The sequence below is a fragment of the Mixophyes fleayi genome, chromosome 3 (assembly GCF_038048845.1).
Source record: "Mixophyes fleayi isolate aMixFle1 chromosome 3, aMixFle1.hap1, whole genome shotgun sequence".
Lineage (NCBI taxonomy): Eukaryota > Metazoa > Chordata > Amphibia > Anura > Limnodynastidae > Mixophyes > Mixophyes fleayi.
Genome location: NC_134404.1, coordinates 294,381,721 through 294,406,871, shown reverse-complemented (window position 1 = coordinate 294,406,871; position 25,151 = coordinate 294,381,721). Strand labels below are relative to the sequence as shown.

General features: G+C 39.7%; 1 protein-coding gene across 2 annotated transcripts in view; it reads right to left on the bottom strand.

Annotated features, from left to right (window-relative positions):
- The window catches only part of KIZ (kizuna centrosomal protein), a 100,599-nt gene extending 75,971 nt beyond the window's left edge, over positions 1 to 24,628 (bottom strand). For both annotated transcript variants that reach the window (XR_012689777.1, XM_075203835.1), the window contains exons 1-4: positions 24,432 to 24,628; positions 23,577 to 23,639; positions 18,934 to 19,096; positions 4,841 to 5,486 (exon numbers count right to left, since the gene is read on the bottom strand). Coding sequence is in view for 1 of the 2 variants with exons in the window: in XM_075203835.1 (XP_075059936.1) it covers positions 4,841 to 5,486; positions 18,934 to 19,096; positions 23,577 to 23,639; positions 24,432 to 24,511 (952 nt within the window). In the remaining variant the exon portion in view is untranslated. The remainder of the gene's footprint in view (positions 1 to 4,840; positions 5,487 to 18,933; positions 19,097 to 23,576; positions 23,640 to 24,431) is intronic.
- Positions 24,629 to 25,151: the final 523 nt, after the last annotated feature.

Sequence of the window (25,151 nt, the reverse complement as noted above, 5' to 3'; positions counted from 1 at the left end):
CTCTCTTTTGGTTGTTGTAATTTTGTGAGTCCAATTCGGGCCTTTTTCGAGTTCCAAATTAATTTACGAAAAGTCAAGTTTATTCTTGATGAATCTGATTTTGTTAAGAGTAGAGGGAGAATTTGCAGAGGATATAGCAGTCTCGGAAAAGTAATCATTTTTATCAGATTGATCCAACCTCCTAAGGACAGATTAAGTCTACCCCACCAATTTATTTCTCGTTCAGTTTCCAGAATTGACTTAGTGATATTTAAATTATAGAGAAGGTGGATATTTTTCGGAAGAGAAATTCCTAAATATGTCATAGAGGACTTTTATCCAAGTAATAGGGATATCATGTGCCCATGTTGGTTTGGTAACTTCCTTTGATAGATACATAGCTGATGATTTTTCAAAATTAACCCTGAAACCCGAAACTTGACCAAATTCCGCAATACGAGCCATCCATGGTCGAATGGAGTGTTTTGGATTGGAAATGTAGACCAATACGTCATCAGCGAAGGCTATTCGTTTTATCTTCTGATTACTGATTTTGATGCCCTCTAGGAGATTCCAATTCTGCAAGACTCTGCGCATGGGATCCAGGACCAAGTTGAAGAGCAGAGGGGAAAGAGGACATCCCTGACGTGTCCCACGGGACATTGTTAGAACTGGGCTTTTGAGACCGTTAATCAGCAATGAAGTGTTGGGGGAAGTATAGAAAAAAGCTATTAGGGCCTTAAAGTCGTTGTCAAAACACCTCAGTGAAAGAATCTCATGAAGGTATGGCCAAGACACCGTGTGAAATGCTTTCTGCGCATCGAGACTTAAAAGCATGTTTGTGAAAGGAATTGTTGTGGATGCTACTATGGCCGAAATTGCCGCACGCACTCCCTTAACCGAGTGTCGTCCATTGACAAATCCTAATTGATGAGAGGTTAACAAATGGGGGAGTATGCCTTGGAGTCTATTAGCCAATATTTTGGCCAGTAATTTATAGTCTAAATTAAAGAGAGTAATTGGGCGATAAGAGCCCTCATCCTGAGGATTCTTCCCAGGTTTGGGTATGAGGATTGTATGAGCATTATTAAAAGATGGGTAAGGCGTTCGTTCTCTGTGAAGTTTGCAAAAAAGTTCAGTCAGGATTGGTTGAATTTCTCCACGCAGAGATTTCTAATATTCGGCAGTTAGGCCATCAGGACCAGGGGCTTTGTGCAATTTCAATACTTTAATTGCCAAGTCTACTTCTTGAGAAGTAATTTCTCCTGCAAGAATCTCCCTTTGGTCAGAAGTCAATGAGGGAAGCTTTGCTTCTCCCAGTAACTTAGACATCATTTGCTGGTCTGGCGGAGTACCTGAATATAAAGTTGAGTAATATTTATAAAATTCCATCAAGATCTCTTCTGAACTAGTAAGTAGACTCTTAGGAGAATTTGTATTAATTGCCACTATATGTCCTCTGCGTTTGTGAGTTTTGGTCATATTTGCCAATAATTTACTGGCTTTGTTACCCCCATTTAAAATACTTGTTTTTTGTAAAATCCATTTGTTGTTTGGCTTGGCATGTTAAAAAGCTTTCCAATAATTGTCGCGCTTCTCTATGTGTAGTTAGGGATGCTTCTGTTTGAAGTTGAATATGACGATTGTAAGAGTCTGCCGAGGCTTTGTGTAAGGCTTCAGAAGTTTCTTTTCATTTTTTTACGATGGTTTGAGACATATGCAATTATCCTTCCCCTCATGACTGCTTTTGAAGTCTCCCAAAAAAGAATAGGATTATTCCAGTGGTCTATATTATCATCTAAGTATTCTGCCCATGCATTGGTCAAAAATTGTTGGAAATACTCAGAGCCATGCAAATACGCCGGAAATCTCCAAATACGAGTTTTCTGACCCGAACAGGGTAATTGGATAACAATTGAGATTGTCGCATGATCCGAAATGACTATGTCATCAATATCCACTCGCCTAATTAGGGGCATCAACTGGTCTGCTATAAGTATGTAGTTGATTCTGGAAAATGAGCCATGTACACTAGAGTAATATGAGTATGAGCGATCTGACGGGTTCAGAAGGCGCCATGGATCAACCACACCACATTCCACTGCCAGTCTCGCGAAATAGTTGGAATCAGAAGTTCTAATCAAGTTTGATATACCTGATCTATCTAACTTTGGATTAGCTACTGAGTTAAAATAAAAAAAAAATTTTTTAATTATTTATAGGTGCTTGTTTTCCCATTGTATGTATTAATTATTTTACAAGAAACTCCCAAGACACTAATGTGTAAAATGCATGAAAATGTCATGACCAGACTATTTTAATTTATTTGAACAAATTACACATTACAATTTTACACAAATGTTAAAAAGGAAAAGGCTGATTTCACAAAATTGTATTCTGCAGATTTGTTTATTTTCATTGTGCTTGGATACAACAGACATGTTGAGGTCTTCTTTGGATTGTTTATGACAGGTTGTTATTTGACCTGTTGTCAACTGACCTAAAAGAAACAAATTTTCCTGGACAACAGAAGTACGTGAAGGCGAGCTTCCCTCTAATGCCAACACCTTTCAAAAACTGGCAGAACACCACTATGGGTGCACTGTCGCTATTGGTCCAGCAATGACTGTGCCCTATCAACCCCCTTCAAGCCCCCACCTGCTTGGAAACCGCACTGTTCTAATGTTCTAATTTGGCCTCTAGACAAATTAGTACTAAAACGCTTTTACAAGGATTAATTTTTTAACCGTAATCTGCACTAAACAACAGCGACCATTTCTGAACTTGCCAAACTTGCTTTCATTGTCTAACTGGGTGAAAAAAAGCTAATTGCAGATTGGTTACTGTAGTTCAATGCAAATTGTACACTTAACGGAAATTTTAGTAAGTGAATGCTGTGTTGGATGGCGATTGGAAGATGACGACAAAAATATATTTTTAATTTTCTTATTGTTTTTTAAGGGAATGACTATGGTAGACATGTCTGTAAAGAAAACCTTGTATTTACTGTAAGGAAAGGCTTCTGAAATGGCAATATAGAATCAGTTTTAATGTAAAAACAAAATAAATATAATTGAACATTAAGGGAATGGACCACTTTTGGACATGCTCAGCACCCCCTCTGGCACCATGTATTTTCAGCCCAGGGCAGACCCATACATTTCAATTTATGACTGGCTCTTTACATACATTTCTGATCTGCACAGCTGGTTTAGTATTGACTGGTTCACAGCAATGAGCCAATAGATTGAAAGATTTATTAGTCGGATGCCTATACTAGTTTAGAGGAAACAACCACCTTAGAAAAGGGTTTAAAGCACCCTTCGCTGCAACTAACAGAATGATGAGGTCCCTCCTTAAGAACCTACTGGTATAGATCCTTGGAGCAATGTATTCTCCAGGTATAGGACATTGAGGCATTCTTTGTCAGGATATACAAGGAATCGCAAATGGAAAGCCTCAATATTTGTCCAATCAAATGCCTTCAATACCCTGGAAGGATGGAGCACAGAATGGGAGACAATATCTTGTAGAAATGCTAGGCGGTTTGTGAAAACTCTCAACAGAGAATATTCTCAAAAACAGTAGAACGCTGCCAGTTTAACTTCCGAATCTGGTATAATTTGTGCAGTTTACATTTGAACTGCACACCTATAATCACCGCACTCTTACGTGGTTCTCAACTGCAACGTACATGAGTTCTCTGATGGGTTTCAGTTGTTATGGTCATCCAGCAAGATCCAAAACAGGCTCTCAGGCCAGGATGAATTTTACGCAACAGAGTGTGCACCAGGTTGTTCTAGCGATAAAGCCATGTCACTCAGAATAATCAAAGTAACACAGTTTTACTTAAAAATGAAAGCAGTTTTAGGGTTCCATCTGCCTCTTCATATTTAATTAATAAGATATATTATCTCGGCCACCACCTACCAGATAGCAGCAGACTGGACGTAGCCTACCACCCCTGCAAGGCAAACTGCTCTCAATAGAATTTGGGATACCTACCGAATGGAGTTCATGACCAGAATTCTCCACAAAACCTTTACCAAAGTCTGGGAGCCCTGGGCATCTTAAATAAATGCTGCCCCCATTCTATTAATGGAATAAAACAAACAAACACCCAGGAACCTAAAACAAAAAATGTAAAAACGTAACTTGCTAGGTTCATTCCTTGTTGGTCCTCTTGCACCCCCACCCCCCACCAAAAAAAAACTCCTTCCATAGCAGCAAGCCACACTGCACTGTCCCCCCCCCCTTTTTTTACAGTTAAAAAGTTGATCAGCAATCTTTGACGCAACAGCCTCCTGATGACGGTAATCCTGATTGGTAGTACTTTGATCACACCAACATGTAAATTGGATTTATTTACCCTTTTTCAATATATCATGCCCTGTTTTAACTGGCATTTGATGATCTTGTATTAAGTAAAATCTTTAAAAAAAATGAAAGCACTTTTAAATGAGCACTTTTATTTATTATGTTTATAGTGTCTTTAAAAAGAGACATTTTTGAACTTAAAGGATCAGTAAACGCTTTAAAAATATTTTGAACTCACTCACGCCCCAGTTGCCATAAACAAGCATGCTTCCTTCCCCCCACCATGCCAAAAGGTGATATTTGAATTTCTCCACTCATAAATAAATAACATCCTTTTGGATTAAAAAGCAATCCACATCAGTCTATTAATTTTAAACAGCTAAAACTGCTAGGATAACAAGTTAGCCATAACATAGAATAGACAAAATGTAAATATTTAAAAAAAAAAAAAAAAGTCCTGCTTCCAGCCAAGGACAATATAGAATATAGGAGGAAAAAAATAATCTATGGTAAAGAAAAAAATAAATAAGTAAACTCATCATACCTGACAGATTTTCACAGGCGCTCCGGTTATCTGATGTTTGTTTATTTATGTAATCTCTGCCATCAGGTGGAGATCCAGAGGGGCTTGTGTGTGTAAATCTCTCTTCATTAGGAACCAGCCTTTCATACATCAATGAATCTTCCACCTTGTTGCCTGGGCTGTCATTCTGTAAATCCCCTGTTCTGTTCTCTGGACTTAATCTTTCCAGAGTCTGTGTGCTAAGTTGTGCAGATTGCTTGCTTTCAACTAAATGTTTCCTACCACTTTGAGTCTTGTCGATCTCTGCACGGTGTGTTCCTGCATCCTCAGTAGCAGCGATGAATGTGACCGGCATTTTTTGACTAATCTGGAAGGATGATGTCTCCACATCTATTTTGTCAGGCTTATTTAAGCACTGAGTATCACTATTAGCTGGCACCACACAGCTGTCTGTCAGATTGCTGTTTATTGCTGCCTGTCTGGCTGAATGTGGGTCAGAAATAGAAAAGCTCTTTGTGGGCCGGGGAGATTTCCTCTGTGTAAGGCAATGCTCAATGCTTGAGTTGGCTGACATTTGGCGGCCCATAAAGATTGTTGCTGGATGATAGCTTCTTCTTGACATGTCTGCGCTTGTGTTAATTTCTGCCTGTTGTGAAACCTGCAGCATCTGGAAAATAGAGGTTTGGGGGCTTTAAAAGAGAACAGGACACTCTGAAATTATTTTCTTTCCTCCTTTAAAATGGCATGTTTTCACCAGCAAGTATAAAAAATGCTTTTAAGATGCCGGATAAAAGATTTAATAATATTATGTATCATAATAATATTATTAAATATTATAATTGGAGTCTCAGTCTCCAATTTTATTTATTCACTTTAACGCATATATTATGACAATGGAATACTGAAAAAATGGATTACAAACAAAAGGATAGTGTTAAATTCCTCCAATCATTTTAACAGCAGCTTTATAAAATAACCTTTGTTCTTTACTTTAGAACACACTTTATCAATAATCAATTTGGTGACATTTTAACAAGACTTTTGCTAATTTTACAGTGCTTTCATATTTGACTTTTAATTCATCCAAGTTTGTTTAAAAACACCCTCCTGTCTTTTCTATCTTCTTTAAATACACAATTGTGCTGCAAAGCCACATAACATCGTAAAACACTGTATATAAGATGACCGAGAAATAATAAAGTAAAATGGTTAGAAACAAAGCATAATACATCAAAACTCAGCCCTCCGTTAACTAATCAAAAAATAAAACAGCCATCAGTGAGACAGAGTCTAGAGCAGGCCTGACCAACTTGTGACTTTCCAGGTGTTGTGAAACTACAAGCCCCAGCATGCTTTGCCAATAAATAGCTAGACGATAAATGGCAACAATGCTGGTACTTGTAGTTTCACAACACCTAGAGAGGTATAGGTTAGTCAGACCAGCTCTAGAGTGTAAGAATATTCACCGGATTGATCGATAGCCCATGGGGTTTACCATGTACGAACAGACCTCATTAAAGTGATCAATAGAGAATCACTATGGGAACTGCATTAATAGTTGTGACGTCACACGATGTACAGACTTTTTTTTTTTTTTTTTTTTAAACAATATTTTTTTTATTAGAAGCATTCTATACATGTAATAATTATGACATCAATCACATTTTATAGTGTTGTAAAGGAAATAAATATATCAGATTAAACATTGGAAGTTACCAAAAAAAATAAAGAAAAAATAAAGGTATTACATAAAACCTTTTTCGGAGACTGATAATTAATGATACAATTGAATCAGATATGACCCATAAACTGCTTAACATGAGTATTAATGTGTTCATAAAACAAACAGCATTTCTCAACATATTCATTAGTACGTTTATATCTCCCACGGCTGGAGCTAAGCAATGTACAGATTTTTGTGCATTTTTTTGGTCTGTCTAGCGCTTGAAATCATACCAGGTGCATTTCAATATATTTTCATTAGCCATACTATTTTGCAAGGCTTTACGACAAGGCTTATCAATTATGGGAGTCGTTTAAGACGTATCAAAAAGTTTGCTGCACAGTGCAAAAACGGCTTTGGACCTGCAGTGAGCTCAATAACCACCAGTGGGCCTAGATTACATTGGGTTTGTGGAGCAAGATGGCGATATTTGCAGATAAACGGAAGGCTACACACAGGGCCGGATTAAGGGAATGGAGGCCCCTGGGCTAAGGGAGCTTCCATTCCCCCGTGAGGGCCCTCCCCCGTGATCCAAGCCGCCCGCTTCCCCCCCGGCACTTACCTCCTTCTCCGGCGCGCTGTACGCTCTTTACTGAGGAGATCTCGTGAGAGTGACACTCACGAGATCTCCTCAGTAAGGAGACTACAGCGCGCCGGAGAAGGACCGCAGTGAAAGTGCTCAGCAGCACTGATCGCGCCGGGGGCGCCCCCGCCCCCGACCGATCAATACTGCTGCTGAGCACTTTCAAGGGCCCCCTGGATGCCATAGGCCCCTGGCTGTAGCCCAGTTAGCCCTATGGTTAATCCGGCCCTGGCTACACAGGCAGAGGGGAGGAGTTAGACGGAAGGAGTTCATAAAGTATGGAGCAATTATGCAGCTCACTTTGGGAAGCAATGCAAAACAATATTGATTTTTGCAGAGGATGATTAAAAGATAAAGGGGGTTGAGAGGATGTGATTTGCGGCAGTTCCTGCTGTGCAAAGCTCAGAGCAAGCAGTCTTGGGGCTAGAGTTACTAAACTGTGGGTTTGAAAAAGTAGAGATGTTGCCTTTAGCAACCAATCAGATTCTAGTTATTTATTTAGTACATTCTACAAAATAATAACTAGAATCTGATTGGTTGCTATAGGCAACATCTCCACTTTTTCAAACCCACAGTTTAATAAATATACCCCTTGGAGTCTTTTGCCAAGACCTGTTGTAGAAGTTCCCAACAAACACATTTCTGTGGGGGTCTGTCGGCCGTCGTAATAAAATTATGAAATGGTGGTAGGCAGTCACGTCACGTTTATTTATTTACTTTAGTCGTCATAGTGACAAGGTTTTACCCAGTCCTGGCATAAGCCATCTCATGTTAATAAGAGGACTATTACACAGCGTACCAAACAAAATAAAGCAGCTTGGTAGGGGCGTCAATAATGAAAGTTAAATATCTAATGGTCACAAAATGTTGACTGGCTTCAAATGGAGACCATTTTACAGTATTGCTGGAGCTGCAGTTGTTTTTACCTGGTCATGTCTACAAATATGAGGTCACATGTGCAGCCCCTGTTGGTGTGAAGCCAGGAGGTGTGCATGCTTAAGGACTTGGGTGCATCTATGACCCTGGTAATCCCTTATTTAGTACCTAGATCTCAAGCATTGAGTTGCAAAGTGAAAATCACTTTGCCGTGAAGACAGCAAAGAGACATCCTAGTGGCGAGCACGTGCATGAACTAGTGCAGTGACCATGGGTTGGTGGAGGTGAGAGAGCTGAATAGATTCCCAGAGGACATTGTGTTGGAGACTGACTTAGGGCGTGAACTGGCCAGTTATTTTGTGCGGGAGAACAGCTGCAGATCATAGAATAAATGTAACAGACCTTGGTGTCCCCACCTGGACTGAATCGGTTTGCACCAGCCGTCCAGTGGTCAGGTCACAGGCTTCAGCCAGGTTTAAGAAGAAGGACCAACGTGACGACATAGGGTATCATGACCTTGGAAATAGAAGTTTAGCTTGCTGGACACCCATTCATGTCCAAACAGTGTTTAATATTGCTTGAAATTTAGAGTGTAAACATATATGTATGTATGCACTTTCTGTCTATTGTATATTCTTAAATGTTTAACACACTGCTACTATTGTGCAAACATGCCTTTTGTTTGAGTACTGCAGTATGCTTCCTGGCAGTTGTATCTATCAGCAGGCGTCCCACTGAATCGTATCCAAGTTAGCAGACATGCTGGAGGCACACACAGCAGGATGCCTGCAAGTAAGAGGACAACTCGGGGAGGTCCAAGGGCAGCGCCTGGTGAAAATATGAGTCATGAAAAAGACACAAATAAAAGGCACAGGGAGACTCTCTTCAGGACAGTGCTGACAGAGTCATTACTCCTGTGGATTTTGCCTGTGTGGACATAGATGCCTCCGCGGACAGTGATTTCTTTGTGGACGTGAAAAGCAGGAGGACATTGATCTCAGTCCCTTCTACATTTGTAGAGGAATAAAGACCATAGTGCATTTGAGTGACTTGAGACACAGATGTTGGTGAAGTTCAGGAATGTGTAGCTGGCCGTACAGTGAACCCTTTGTTTTTGTCACATATTTTCTATCAAGCTGTGTGTTTTATAGGTATAAAAAAAGGTGCATCTTTCACCCACTATTTCCCCAGGTAATTTATTTAACCCACAGTGAGATACTGAGGCGGCCTCAATTTAAAAACACATACACCTTCCACATTGGTTGTTTACAATGTATAGTTTTAGGCGTATTATTATTATTATTATCATTTATTTGTTAGGAGGGAAGAGGGCCCTGCTCATGCGAGCTTACATCCTAAGGAAGGGTAAACAGAACAGGCACAAGGGGAGCCAGTTGAGGCAAGGGGGGAGAGAAGGGGGAACGAGCGAAGGAGATGAGGGGGTTAAGTGGATGGTTGGTAGGCTTTGCGAAGAGGTGAGTTTTGAGTGCACATTTGAAGGAGCACAGAGTAGGAGAGAGATGGATGGAACAAGGGAGATCATTCCAGTGAAGGGGGGCCGCATGGGAAAAGAATATTTCCAGTTGTGGATGTGACCGGAGGCGATACAGGAGTCAGACTTTATTTTAAATGTTGTTTGATCCCTACATTCAGTGTGCATATCTTCAGAAAGGGGTCCTTAAATGTTGATGCAGGAAATATAAACTTTGCAGACAACCTGTGTGCAGTGTCACTATTAAAAGTTTCAGATATTGCTTAGTCGGGCACCAGACTATAATTAGTGTTACGTGATGTGTGCCGTATAATTTAATAAATAAAAAATGGAACATCTGCCTTTCAGAGCCTAAAGACAATTTTAATGGTTACAAGATCCTTTACAATCAAAATAAATAAAAGCAAATATACATTAACAATAATTCATATTCCACTTCATCCAGTATTATTTTAGTAAATCCCCCCTTGTTTTCCTCTCCCATTTACCCCCTACATTGCTTCCTCTAAGAGAAGTTGATAAATAGGTCTTAAAAACTGAACTTCAAACATCCGTTATACCGAGATGCACTGAACAGCTCATTCTCAATACAATGTTTCTAGATGAAGTTCTCATCAGATTATGTTTTTAACTTTCAACTCAAAATGGCTCATCCTAGAGGGCACACTGCCCACCAGCAATGTGGGAAGCTGCCAGTTTGAAAACACACACTTCATTTCAGGAGCAAAAACCAACCTCCGTCATTAGTCCAGCTTCAGTGCCAGGGAAGAGTGAGGCTTGGCACTGGCTAAAACCAAGGCCCTTCCTAGACAGAAGCATCTATATAAACTATGGGTGTGTGTACCTAAAAAGAGGTACTATCTGCTAGGCACACTCACAACAAGAAAATTAGGGACACAGCCACCGAGACAGCAGGGAACGCAAGGACAGCTTTGTTACACCCCCCCCCCCCCCAGGGGCAGACTCGGCTGGAGGGCAGGGGGCATCTGCCCCCTTGGCTGGTCCCTGGTCCCATAGTGCCCTACCTTGGGCTGGGTCACCTGCATTTTTTACCATTAAATTAGGCGACTCTTGCTCTCTGGGCTACAAGTTTCCAGCCCTCCCCTACCCCCACCCCCCCCACCCTACTAATGAGGCCCCTACATGAATAAAAAGACCTATGCTTGGATTTCAGAGAAACTAATCATACTTCACAACTGTAACGTACCTACCAAAAGTCACGCAAAGTTTTAATAGCCATACAGAAGGACATGAACAAGGATAACTGTAGAAACAACTTCCTGCAAACACATTTATGCCAGCTAAAATACCAAAAGGAAAAAGAAAAAAAAAAAAAAAAAAAAAAAGAAAAAAGAAAGACTCAAACCTTATTCCTACTTAAAAAAAAATATGTGGCCTCTGTTTCTTTTCTGATAAGAGTCTTAAATACCAAACAGTTAACTGCACAATAAAATTCACTGGCAGCTAGGCTGCCTGCTTGGCAGATATAGAAAGCAGGTAGAAAGAGGAAAAGGTAATTTCTTGGCTGAATGATTCCATCGGTAGCTATAGGGCAAACTAGAAAGTCTTTCACTAAAGTAGCAGTAGATTCTTCTATCAATCTGCAGCACACATACTCTTCCAAGGGGATGCATTAAATATGAAAATCATATCCTGTTATCATCTGTTTCCAGCTTTCAGCCCAGTAAGCTTTTCTTAATGAATGCTGCAGCCTAAGGGACAAGCACGCTGTTGGCTTCTCTGAATAATGGAGAGATGTTACCAGTTTTGCTTATTACAATATCGACTTGCTGAGGGGGATTCACGCAGTCACAAGTGACTACACTTGCCAGCATGCTCCAAGTTATTACGCCATGTTTCTAGACATTTCATCTGAAAGGGCTTTGCTGTTTTTTATTTTATTTTTTTTTTTTTTTTTTTTTTTTTAAGTGAAGAAAGAAGCAATAGCCTTGAACGGCATCATTTATATGGAGATAGTAGGAGGGATTAGAGGCCTGCATTACTACAGATACATAACCCAATACATTTCAGCTGTTTCTGTCAGACTTTTTTTCTGACAGTCCTGCAGATATGTAATCTGTTTCCTCTCCCTTGTAAAAGAGGGGGGATGATGTACACAACAAACAAACCAAATAGCGGTCTTCTGTTGTGCTTCATGGCCCGATATAATAAGATTTTGAAATGTGTGTTAAAAAGACGGATACACAAGATCATTGCAAATATGGTAACCGAGTAGAGATTGATGTTGGGAGTCCCTGTAAAGAACTTAAATAAATCGGGTGGATTACGATTAGAATGAATGAAGTCACACCTGTAATTAGAATTAGTAATAAATATTTTTTAGTCTAAATAAGAGTCCAAAAACTTTAATTTCTTGCGAGGATGAGGAGAAGTGGAACACACATTAGACCTCAACATGTACAAAAAAACACTAAGGGCTAGATTTACTAAACTGCGGGTTTGAAAAAGTGGAGATGTTGCCTATAGCAACCAATCAGATTCTAGCTGTCATTTATTTAGTGCATTCTACAAAATGAAAGCTAGACTCTGATTGGTTGCCATAGGCAACATCTCCACTTTTTCAAACCCGTAGCTTAGTAAATATACCCCTAAATGGCCAGATAACAGCAATCTGGTCATGTGACAGCCACGCATCCAGATCAGTGTTCAGTTTGGTCATTGTAACTTGAGCCGTGGGCTATTAGCGCTGTACGGTGTGGAAGGAGTTAAAAGGATTCAAGCAACTCTACACATACTTAAGAGATGTTATTGTACTGTATAGAGCAGTTCCTGCTAAGGCAAAGGTCAGTGACTTTTATATAGCATAAAGAAAGGATAGATAACAAGAGCCGACACTTTTTTTTACTGAGTATCAGGTTGACAGCAGAATTTATGGCAGATTTATATTTTTGTTTTCTACTTAGTGGACAAAACACTAATCCAATACGGCATATTGATATTTAATCAATAGAGTTATATCACACGCTATTCATGCATGGTAAATATCAATGCAATATAATAAATGTAAATGTAACAAATATCACCAATCGCATGCATTTGTTGGTTATATGCAAATTATTGGATATATGGCTAAAGGGTATAAAAAGTATATCAGCCAACAGTCTTTGGACCACTATTTTGACAGATTGGGTTTTTGTATTGGGATTATCCCTTTGCAGCTAATTCATCAGGTTTCAGTTCTACACACTGAACAGTCTCACCTGGGAACAGAAGCCTTAAGGATCTATGGAATACCTATTATTTAAAAGTTAGGTAGCAATGTTTTCAGAACAATCTAATCTATTTCTTGTAGTCTTGAATTATTCTAATAAAAAAACCCTGTAAAATTGTAAATATTTATCTCCGATTGTTGAATCTAAAGTATTTATTAACATTAAAAAACCATGTACTTGTGGAAATATTATTTAATGCTGTTTATCATACAAACGGGTGGCCATGTGGGACAGATATGGTTGTTCAGTTGGAAGGCCGTTTAACTGGATTTCAAGAAACATAGGGGTATATTTATTAAGTGGCGGTTCCATAGATCTGCCAATTTCCGGCGCTTTGAAGTCTTTTTTTAAAACGTTACTTTTCTTAAAGACAAAGCCCATCACCTTATTGTCTAATAGAATTGCCGTTTTAAGAAATTGACTTCAAATTGGCGGTTCTACGGAAGCACCGCATAGTAAATATACCCCATAATCTTTATGAACAGGAGGTATACACGTAAAACGTTCAATTAGGTTGATGGCAGACGTGATGAAAATGACCAATGATTTAGTCGGATTCTAATCAGACAAGTCAATCGTTTTGTATCCGCATACTAAATGATTTTAGGGCAATCTGGTTTTAAGCTACCAAATCAGGCCAAGAAATTTCCATGTGTTAAGCAAGCTTTACACATACTGTGTGTGTGTGTAAATCATATGATTGGAGAATGCAATTATTTATCAAAAACATTCCATGAATATATTTGAACACCATCTATAAGCAGTGTGTGCATGCATCATTAGAACTGGAACGAACATACTTATGATTTATATTATTTGCTTATATATGACTGGGTTAGATGTAGGCACACTCACCCAGGAAAGAAAATATTCAGACAGAAGCACACATTCATGTATAAGGATACAGTCGTCCCCATGCTATAATTGTTGCCTCTACTTTGTCACTTTCCTGGTTCCAAGGGAACCAAAAGACATGGTCAAGAAAACAGACAACAAGATACACAAGATGGGGCAAACACGGCATCTCTGTGTTTCTATGCATCAAGGGTAGAAACATGAGGACAGCATACTCAAGTGGACAACCTTCAAACTTCAGGAATCACTCTGCTTCTAGACATTAAAATTGGGAGCTGGGTAAAGGCAGCAGATACCAAAGAGAGCTAGCGGGAGAATGGAAGCTAGGAATCCATCAGAGTTGTTGGGAAGGAGAAGCTGGGGAAGATAATATGTAGGACATACGGTATATCTGTAGGCAGCATAGCATGTAGACCTGCAGTGACCTAAGATAGAATTAGTTGTTTTCATAGAGCGAGATATTGGGTAACTTTTGTTTAATGCTTAGAATTAACTTTATATAACATGCTTATGATGGAAAACAATTGGTGTTTGGTATTAAGTTTCTGCAAGCAAATCCCTGGGCGGGGTAAAAGTTCCTCACATTACCCAGCTCTTGTACTAGCTGCCTGCTGTACATGTTACCCAATGTGCCAATTCTCTCCTGAATGATCACCATAGTGTTTGGGTTCAGCATGGAGTTTACACAGCTACGTTTTTTTTCAAGCCTTGGCCCTAGAACCTAATTTTCTTTTGGACAACCATGTTATCGCACAAAGAAAACACAATTGTTTTATTATTTATTTTTAAAAAAAGAAAAGCGATAAAAAGAAAAGTAAAACAAAAACAGCTGTAGTACGTGAATGTTAAGTACAAGTATTCAGCTCTGGAAATTCAAATTGTACCTTTGCCATGTATTTTGTTTAGTTAGTTGACAGAGCAAATAGGACTTTATGACACTTTAGCCCTTGTTGACATGGCAACAACATTAGCAGCAACAAAGGTTTCTAATGAGTAACAACAATGAATGTAGTTATGTAAGCAAGTGTTGAGTGAATACTGGGTCTGAAATATGCCTGACTCACCTACTTTAATTATTTTATATTGTCAATGTTTGCTTCATGGGCCAGCTTTTGTTTGTTTTTTTTAATCATAAAAGAAGCAATTTTACTACAGTCATTGTATGATTCACTGAACATTTCAAAACTTTTGCACTTTTTATTTACATTAGATACTAGGAGTTATTTTTACTATGCAGAGCTTTGAAGTCATTTTTTAAAACTGCAATTTTTTTTTAGATCAAGCCCATCGGGGTTTGTCTTTAATAAAATTGCCATTTGAAGAAAATGATTTCAAAGAGCTGGAAATTGGCGGATCTACGCATAGTAAACATACTCCTAAGACTTCTGCATTTTATTTAGAAACAGGAGGCAGTTTTACGGAGTCTTACTTAATGGCTAGCAGCAGTGCACAGGGGGATTTGCTGCTTTCTAGATAGCATCTCCCTTTCATTCATATTACATTTAAATATTAATCTTTGCATTCGTTGTACTGAACATAGACTCCAAGCATTGGGAGTATACTTCTATGGAATATGAAATGTTTATAGAGGATTGAATCAACATGAACATTGTTGTTAAAAATATAATGATACATACATTTATTTTTAAGCTGATACATATGCAGAGGTCACATAGACCTCTGTGAAATCACAACAAAATTGCTACATTTTTAAAATAACTGAAAAGCTTCACATATACATTTCATTAATACGATTTCTTATCCTTTGCTACATGTTTTCAAAGTGTTGTAGATAAGCCAAAGAGTGGGATAATCTTCCTTGACAAAATTTGCCACCTGACTAAGCTGGTCACATGATTCTATGCAGCTGTTTGTATATTTACTAAACTGCGGGTTTGAAAAAGTGGAGATGTTGCCCATAGCAACCAATCAGATTCTAGTTATTTATTTAGTACATTCTACAAAATGACAGCTAGAATCTGATTGGTTGCTATAGGCAATATCTCCACTTTTCAAACCCGCAGTTTAGTAAATCTAGCCCTTTGACTTTTCTGATCACGTAATTTAATAATTGGGCTAAATGACTGCATTGCATTGTTCACAGAGGCACCCAAACATTGGAAGTATATTCATTGGAGGTTGTTCACACAGGCATCTAGCTCAACAAACAACTGGATAGTTTTAAATCGACAACAACTGTTGGTCTACACACACACACACACACACACACACACCAAACTACAGTGCAATCAGCTAGTTCAAGTGGCCAACTAAAATCTCAGAAATACAGATTAAAAACGATCCAGTCCCTGACAGCTGTCATGTTCAAGTGAGACAGTTCTCGTTACTCCCGGCAGCGTCTTGTAAATGTGTGTAGTATGCAAATTATATTTTTATTCAACTTAAGATATTACCAAAGATGTGCCTTTGTCTTTTTTAAAGAGTACTCATGTTTGCTTATGATTATTTTGATTTTTGATTTTTACAATATTTTAATAGATGTACATCACAATAAAAATGAATTTGCATGAAGGGCATGTCTGTAACATCAAAAATGTTCAGGACCATAGATCTATACTCATACATTTTCTAGGATTGCACAGAAAGCAGCATTGTGGCTCCAACTAACATTAATATAATATTCTCAACTAATTATGAGATTGTACATGTGAATCAACATCTTACTATTACAGAGCAAGGGTTTTCGAGGCACCTCTTAATATAAACGACGAAGGTTACATAAGACTTTATCAAAGGTTACACATACTTTATTCAATAAAGAAGCACAGAAATAACTCATAGAACTAATGCTCTTTGAAATTATTCCACTATGGTGGTGTAAAACATTTTATAAAAATGGGTTTTATATGATTATTTTTTTTAATTCCACTTAGGTTTCCTCCAAATGTAATTACATTAGTCCTTAAAGGATAAGTCTACTTGTGGGCTCTTGGATCAAAAATGTTATTTAAAAACTAATGGCAGATGAATGACATAAGGGCTGAAGCCGAGTTTGAGCACATTTGATAAAAAACAAAAAAACAACAAAAAAAACCCCGTAAAATGCTGTGAATGCACTCGCAAAAAGACACAATTACGCAAAGTTGGATGAAACGCAAGATGTGCGCAGCTCTGCACCAGTAATATTTGTACATGGTTTACGTCAGTCAAACATTGAAGCTTACACTCAATATTAAACTTTTGTTTTGGTAGCAAAAGACGTATTCCTTATGAAGTTGGAGCAAAATGTAAAAAGCCTCTTGAATACAGCACGTATCACTCTCTTTCTTGCTAAAATCCACTCACAAAATCTTATCATATATGCACGATCAACAAAGAAAGCCCCTATCAGCTTCAGAGGTGAATCCGCAATCAGCCAATCAGAAGCACCCAGCTAGTGCTAGTGACAGTCATCAGGAATATGGCTACTGAGAGGCATATATGTCTCCATGCAGGTCTACATCTGTTCGCAGGAACAAGAACATGTCCTTACTGTACTCGATCTACATTGGACTGTCCCTTCCCTTCCCATCCCGCATCTTAGCAAGCAGACGCAAGGGTCAGATACAAGCAAATCTGCATATGCCCGTGACTTGTTTTGTAGTAACATGGTGCAAAATTTATGATAATCAAAACGGGCATACGTCCAACTCAGCATCAGGCCTACAGTGTATAACAACAGGTAACTCAGTATCGAACAAACTGTAAAAGGTGAGCAGGTTTTTCTATTTACACAAAAAAAAAAAACCTTTGGGTTTGTTATAACTTTTGTAGTAAAAGAAATGCAATTTCCCTGTCTTCTAACTCCCTCCCATAACCCTCCTCCTTTACCCAATATCTGGTAAGAAAGTAAGGTAGAGTGTGAGGGAGGATTCTTCAGCACACACAAATAAAAGAGAAGACAGGGGAGATCACCCATAGTAATGGGCCCATGAAACTCCAGTTACTGACCAGGCTCTGCAATTAGTTATTCCTGTAACATGCATGGTGAAACAAGTGACCCGCTGCCCTCTCTGCAATAAGAGTATTGGAACACTGTGGCTTGCAGTGATCGGTGCAGCAGGGACAAGAGAGGCCGAACGTTTCCTCTCTTGATCTTCGAATGAAACCGTTTATGTAGTCTGTCATCTTGCTCCCAATACATGGACTGAAGGAAGGAGAGGGACTGGTTACATCCTGCAGCCGGTGACTGCACAGTTAGGTCAGTACCAGGGTAGTGGAAAAAAGCAGGAGGATAGCTGAGAAACATGTCTCTTCTGTTTCTAGGATGGTACCACCTAAGACAATGAACTTAAATAGCCACGTGAATGAAAGAGCCCTAGAAGGTCTCTTATGGAAAGACAAGACCGGCCACCTTACACTAATGTCCTGTAAAAATGCTGTACTATCGCAGGCACATTCATAGAATGAAAATAAAGCCTTTCTGTACAATTTTCTACATAAAAATATTCCTTTATAACAAAATAAGAAATCATATTAGTATTGTTATTAATCTTTATTCATACAGTGCCACATGATTTCCGACAGCGTCATACAGAAAATAGACAGTGGACCATACAAAATAAAACCGTACACAGCAATAAACAAAAAATTCAGTACTTCAATAGCTCCAAACTGAGCTTGTACAGTGGAGTTGGAGGAGAAGAATGGTAAGAGAGACAGGAGGGAAGAGGGCTCTGCTAGTAAGAGCTTACATCCGAAAGGGAGGGCAGACAGGAGGGAAGAGGACCCTGCTCATAAGAGCTTACATCCTAAAGGGAGGGCGGAGGCACAAGGGGATCAATCACAAGAGGAGCAAGAGGCGACAGGGGAGTAGAGGTGAGGACATCAAGCATGGAGAGAAGGTTTGGTGAATGGCTGGTAGGCTTTGAGGAACAGATGAGTTTTAAGTGCCCGTTTGAAGGTGCGCAAATTGGGGAACAGTCGGATGGAGCGTGGGAGGTCATTCCAGTGGAGGGGGGCAGCCAGGGTGACGTCTTGGATTCTTGAGTGGGATGAGGTGATCGGAGTGAAGGAGGCAAAGGTCATTGGCTGATCACAGGGAACGGGATGGAGTGTGAATGGAATATGTGAATCATACGCAAAATTTTTAAAATGGATTAGTGACATTCACAAACCGGGAGTTTGTTTCCTTAGACCACACCCAATTTTGCAAATGCATATGCAATGTGGGTTCTGTTTAAACTGGGGATAAACCTGGTGTTATTTTTAATAGTATGTTGTTCATCTAGCTCCCATTTCTGCATGGCTGCCGTTACATAGAACCTTTTTAACTCTTAACCGTGAGGATGGAATTCTTTCCCACGAAGCCAAATAAATGATGGATAAAGAAAACACTTTCCTATATATTACCTTTGTACGAGGAGACGGCCGGGAGTTTGTCATCAGCGTATGCAAACACGTTTCAATGCCATAAAATTCCTGCAGGAACGCCTGGTTTCGAAGATGAGCTTTTTTCTCCTTCTCACATAGTTCTCTCAAAGAATGTTGTAGCTTCACATACTTAAGATAATTTCTTGGAAAAGGAATAAATATTTATTAGCAAGAATCTTTAAACAACCTAAAAAAAACCTGTTTTTGTTTTACAACAGTGTACATTATTTAAAGAATTACCATTTTATTTATACATTGCATACTGTCTTGTGCACTATGCATGAATAATAAAAACTGAGTTCTGCTGTGGCTCTTTTTGCCCGAGATAACACTTGACCTGGTTCATAAGGTGAACTGCGTAATGCTTAATACGCTCTCTCCAATGTGGCTACTTCACAGCTCCTCTGGCTCTAGCGAGGCAGAGAGCTGTGAAGTAGTCACATATAAAGCATTACTCAGTATGAGAAAGCAGCCCATGGAGGGGAAAAAAAAACGACTTAGGAGCGGACCTGCGCCGCTTGCAAACCTCTCCTTTGTAAAGAGGGACATGGCAGAACACACACACATACATAAATAGTGCACAAGTCCTCTTTAAAAACAAAAAACGATTTCATTTGCATTGACTTTGTAAAATAATACATTTAAAAATAAATTTTCTGAACATAAATTGGCCCTATTTGCGGATGATCTCTTGACCACAATCACCAACCCCGTGATCTCAATGCCCAATATAATTCTCAAATTTAAGAGGTTTCGTTCACTATAGAATTTCAAAATTAACTATACCAAATCCATGGCCCTGCATCTTTAAATCCTATCACGCACATTAGAGGGACTCGAACATTTCTTTCCCTTCACCTGGCACCACGGTCCCAACAAATATCTTGGGGTTTTGCTAACGAAGGACCTCTCCAACCTGTATAAGGCAATTTGGACGTGGGATGTCTCAAGGCTTCTCCTCGCTAGAGAGAATAAACATAGTTAAAATGAACACTCTGCTGAAGCTTTTGTTTCTCCTTCAAACCCTCTCAATTCACATCTCTCCCAAATATTTTTTCAATCTTCAAAGACTAGTTCGTGACATTGTTTAGGAGGAAAACCTCCTACATTTCACCATGACATTCTCTATAGGCAGAAGTCGCAGGGTAGTCTCAAACTGCTCCTATTTTCTAACTATTACCAGGCCGCGCTCCTCAATACAATTCTGGAATAGACCAGGGCAGCTGCCTCTATACAATCCATATTGAGGGTCAGGTGATGGGCGTTCCATCTTGTATACTCCCATGGTTACCTACATTTTCACACTCATCCCATCCTATACTTCAATGCTGGACTAGATTACAGACCCTGAAGTTTACATCTTCTCCACTATCACCTCTCACCACCCTTGATTGCTAATCCAGCCCCACCCTCCCCCCCTGGACTAGCGCAGGAGCTTTCGGGATATGGTCTGCCGGTAAGGTGGTCAGCTGGCAGCGAACGGTAGTTTTTGCACCTTCTCTCTTCTGCAGGAAAAACTTGCCCTTACCTCATCAGAATTTTGGTTATATCTGCAAGCCAGACACTATTTACAGACTAAGGCCTTTATGGTGGGATCAAGTAAGAGCCTCTCTAGCTTTGAGGGCATGTGCTGCACCTCTCAAAACCCTAAACAGGTTTTGGACCAAAATATTCGAACACACTCTAGCCAGTTCTACTAGTCTCTCTATGGTGGAGACGTAGTACAAGGTCCTCTCTCCCTGGAACAAGTGCCCATAACAACTATGTAAGATGCACCCAGGTGTCTCGGGCTCCTGTTGGAGGTGTGGGCTGGGTCCAGGATCTCCTCTTTATATTTGGCGATCTTACCCTGCCATAGCCCCTATTGGCATAACGTTAGAAAACACGCTGTGGAAATTATAGGTTGCCCTATACCAGAGGGCCTAGACATTTGGTTATTTAACCTTCCAGATGTTTCCGTTTCCCACTATAAAAAAAAAACCACTACTCTGACATTGAATAATGCCGCCACAGCGGTCATTCCAGTACACTGACGATCTCCTACTCCCCCAAGTGTGAAAGAGTGGTTTAGACGGCTTGATCACTATAGGCTTGTGGATGGTTTTACCATGAGTAGCCAGAGAAATTTTCTGATTACACTGCATTATGGTTTCCCGGACTTGAATGAATCTCCCTCTTACCGCGCCCTTATGGCCGGTGAACTAGGATCTCGACTCCATCTGGATAGGAGCTCTCAGTGGTGAGTGTGGTATGTACATTTGCCTTTGATGTTCTACTTTTATTTGATATACTGAGATACCCTGAGAAGTCCTTGTTCTTCCACCGCTCCCTGGTTTCCTCTCCTTCTTTCCATTTCTCACCCTTCTTCTCTTCCCTTCCTTTATTACCTTGTAATTTGTCTGTATGTTTGTAACCCGTTATTTGATTTCTATTGTTTGAACTTTGCAGATGGATTGGAATATTTGTCCAAGAAATTACCGTTGTCCTTTGTTTCATCTGCTGCATTTTTTTTCTCAATCAAAACCGATTACACACAACAACAAAAATCTGAATAATTTTCTCTTAGTGTAGTTACAGGCTATTTGATATTGATAGAAAACATAAGTTACTTTGAACTACAGTGAATGTTTAACATTATACCCTCGCTGCATCAATACCCTTGTTGCTCTTAAAAAAAAAATAAAAAAAAATAAAAAATTGCCTGATATAGTACAGAAGACAAGTGAAAAACAAATATATACACAACCAACACATACAGAAAGTCTGTTTATTACCTAAATATTATAACCAAAACAAAAAATAAATAATGAACTGTGTATATTTATATAAATAAATATGATTAGCATGCTATCTGTCCCATCCTCTAGGTCAGTGGTCCTCAACCTTCATTACAGCTGGGACCCATCGGAGCACTTCAGAAAGATTTCTGAAAACGTTTTGCTGTATAACTGACAAGATCAAACAATAAATCTACCAGGGCTGCATTGTTTCTCCCACTGAGCTGTATGTGCTTTTAAATAATCACTTGATCTGGTCAGTGTGGCATCTCACAGGACAACCCACTAGGGCTCATAAGCGTTATATTCCAATGCTTCAGCCGTAGACGGAGAGAATGGTATACTAGTACATCTTAGGGGACTAAATATTCTATTGAAATGAATGAGTTTTGCCTGGATGGTTTCACACTAGCAGATTTCCTGATCTGGCAGCTTTTAAAAAGTTGCATAATTATTATCAAAGATTTGTAAGGTGCCACAGTGCTCTGCAGCACTACACAGTAGGGAAAACAGGACATACATAAAATAGGGACATACAAGACAGACATAATTAATGCAGACATGAAAACAAAGGGTATGGAGGACCCAGTTCATTAGAGAGCTTATACTCAAAGTGGAAGAGGGCACAGCTAAAATAAGAGGAGTAAATATAGCTTAGAGTGGAGATTGGGACGGTTGCGAGGGTATATTAGTACGAATAATATTATCGGGGATAAGGCAAGGTCTAAAAAAAAAATAAGAGATGGGTTTTGTAGGTTTTGTGAGAGCGTCTAAAGATTGGAAAGCTGTGGGAAGGCCTTATTGGGCATGGTAGGGAATTGCATAAGTGGGGAGCAACACGGGAGAAGTTGATATGAGATGTATGAAGGGGTGGTGTTGAGGGCTTTGTAAATAAGGGTGAGTAATTTCAATTGGATTCTGGAGGACACAGGGAGACAGTGTATGAATTTGCAAAGTGGTGGAGCAGATGTGGAGCAGTGAGAGAGGAAGATCAGTATTGCAGCAGCATTTAGGATGGATTGTGTGGATATATCGTGTTGGGAATGCCAGATAGCATGGGGCTGCAGCAGTCAAGAGTTCTGGTACCATGTTGAGTAAGAAAAGGGCGTATTCTGCTAATGTTTTTAAGGTGGAGTCAACAGGACTGGGATGCGAAGAATAAGGCAGATGGAGGAGTCAAGTGCGACACCAAGGCAGCGGGCTTGGGAAACTAAGGAAACTGCGGTGTTACTGATATTTGAGGGGAGGTGGTGATTCTAGCAGGAGGGAAGATAATAAGCTTTGTTCTGGACATGCTGAGCTTTAGATGGCGTTGGGACATCCATGTGGAGCTGAAAGACAGTTAGTTACACAGGATAGTATAGAAGGGGAGAGTTGTAAAGTTGCATGCCAACATTGTTATTTTAAAGATAGTGGTTTTCCTGTTAACATGAAAAACACTAAGGGGGGAATTTAGCTGGGTGCAAAGTCCCATTAGAGCCTTGTGGTATGAGGATCTGCAGGGCGTCACAGCACTAAACATGAAAATGCACGCAAACGCACATCATGCAAGGCTCCAACGGGACTTCATGCACAACTGAATTCCCTGCTAACATTTTGAAGAGCTTTTATAACCAGCTGTTTACCTGCTGCGCTCAAACAGCTCATTGGACACGTTAAAAAATAAAATAAAAATCACACACTTCCTCCATGTTGTAGCCTGATGATTGGAAACCCCCTGATTAGTAAAGGAAGTTATAAGTGTTAATAAGTAAAATGTATTTCAAATATTGTAGATTGCTACATTTAATGCAGGTAGTACAAATTAAAATCTCCTTGACACACAGGTTTACACAGCATACTTACAAATGTGCACTAGATGAGCTGCATTGAGACAGTTTTGTTTCCAATGCCATTCTTTTTATTTCACTGGAAGATTTAAAAAAATAAAACAAAATTTATACTTTTAATTAAATAATTTGTTACAAAAACTATGACCCATTTTACTCCCACACATCACTGAACTTTCAGATGCAATTTATCATAAGCAGAGCCCTAAACGTAAAATTTTAGCACCTGGGGCGAGAAAAAAAGATGTCGCCCCCATAGCCCTCAATTTTAACCAAATGAACCAAATATATTCATAAACTGCACCCCAATTCAGCATTGCACCCTGGGCAGTCGCCCCTATAGCACAGCCCTAGTTATGGCAATGATTCAACGCATGCATAGCACCACACAGCAATAAAACATGTACTAAAATAAACGGTGAATGCCTTTATAAATTGTGGAGAGAAAGAAATCATTTTGAGAGCCTATTGAAAGGTCGAGAGGAAAAATGCAGAATTAAAAAAAAATGGTAAACTCTACAAATGGAAAACTAGAAGGTGGGCAAAACATTACCAGGCAGCTGGTATCAACCAAAATTAAACATTAAATAAATACAAAACTTACTAATTGTGAGCACACTTCACATAAAAAAATGTGCTTAATGTCCTTGTTTAATATAGGACACAGAATAGGGGCATTTTGAGAGGACCGAATAGAGGCAGATGGGAGAGGGGTATCAGGACTGTGGCAGTGAAATAACAGGTCACCGGTGATATGATCAGATCATGCAATTAGGGATGGTAGGGTGACACCGTGCTGCCGGTCATGCAGTGTTAGTCACTAGTAAGTGAACTCAAGTCTCCCGGCCACTTAGCTCCTCCCAGGACTCACCAGTCCATCATGTTACGTTTCAGTTTCTCGATCTTATCATCAAACTCAGGTCCCGCATGAAACCCTTCAGCAGACGCCATGCCCTACCCCGCCCGGTTACACCGGACACCGCTCTCTCCCTATGCAGCAGAATGTTAGCTGTGGGATTCTCACCCCATAATGCAACGCAAAGTGTCATGGCCGCTGGTAACCATAGTACCCGGAGACGCAAGTACTCGTCACGTGTGCCTTAGTAGCCAGTCACATGACACGATGTGTTGTTGCTCTGTGGTTGTGTTGTATTTCCTGTAAGGAACGGTTGTTTCTGTGCCCAAGACTGGCATTACAGGAAGGTAATCTGTGGCTCCCCAGCTGCTGAGAAAACTTCAAGTCCCAGACAACCTATGGGTTTGGTGCATAATGGGAATTGTAGTTCAACAGGATTATTGTTATTATTATCCTTTATTTATAAAGCACCAATATATTAGTGGTCTAAAAACCTGTGTTAGCAAACCCTGATTTATACTTTCTGCTGTCCTCAGTCACTTTACCTTAGTCATACTTGATTCCGGGAGACTCCCGCATTTCTGGTGAATCTCACGAACTCCCGAGAGAGTGTGGCAATCTCCCGCATCTGCCCACTTCCTAGTGAAGTGAGCAGAATTAGGGCCAAAATGCTCAGATTCTCCAGGAATCGCAGCATTTGGCCCCGCCCCCTGTTATAAAATGAAGCGTTTTGCG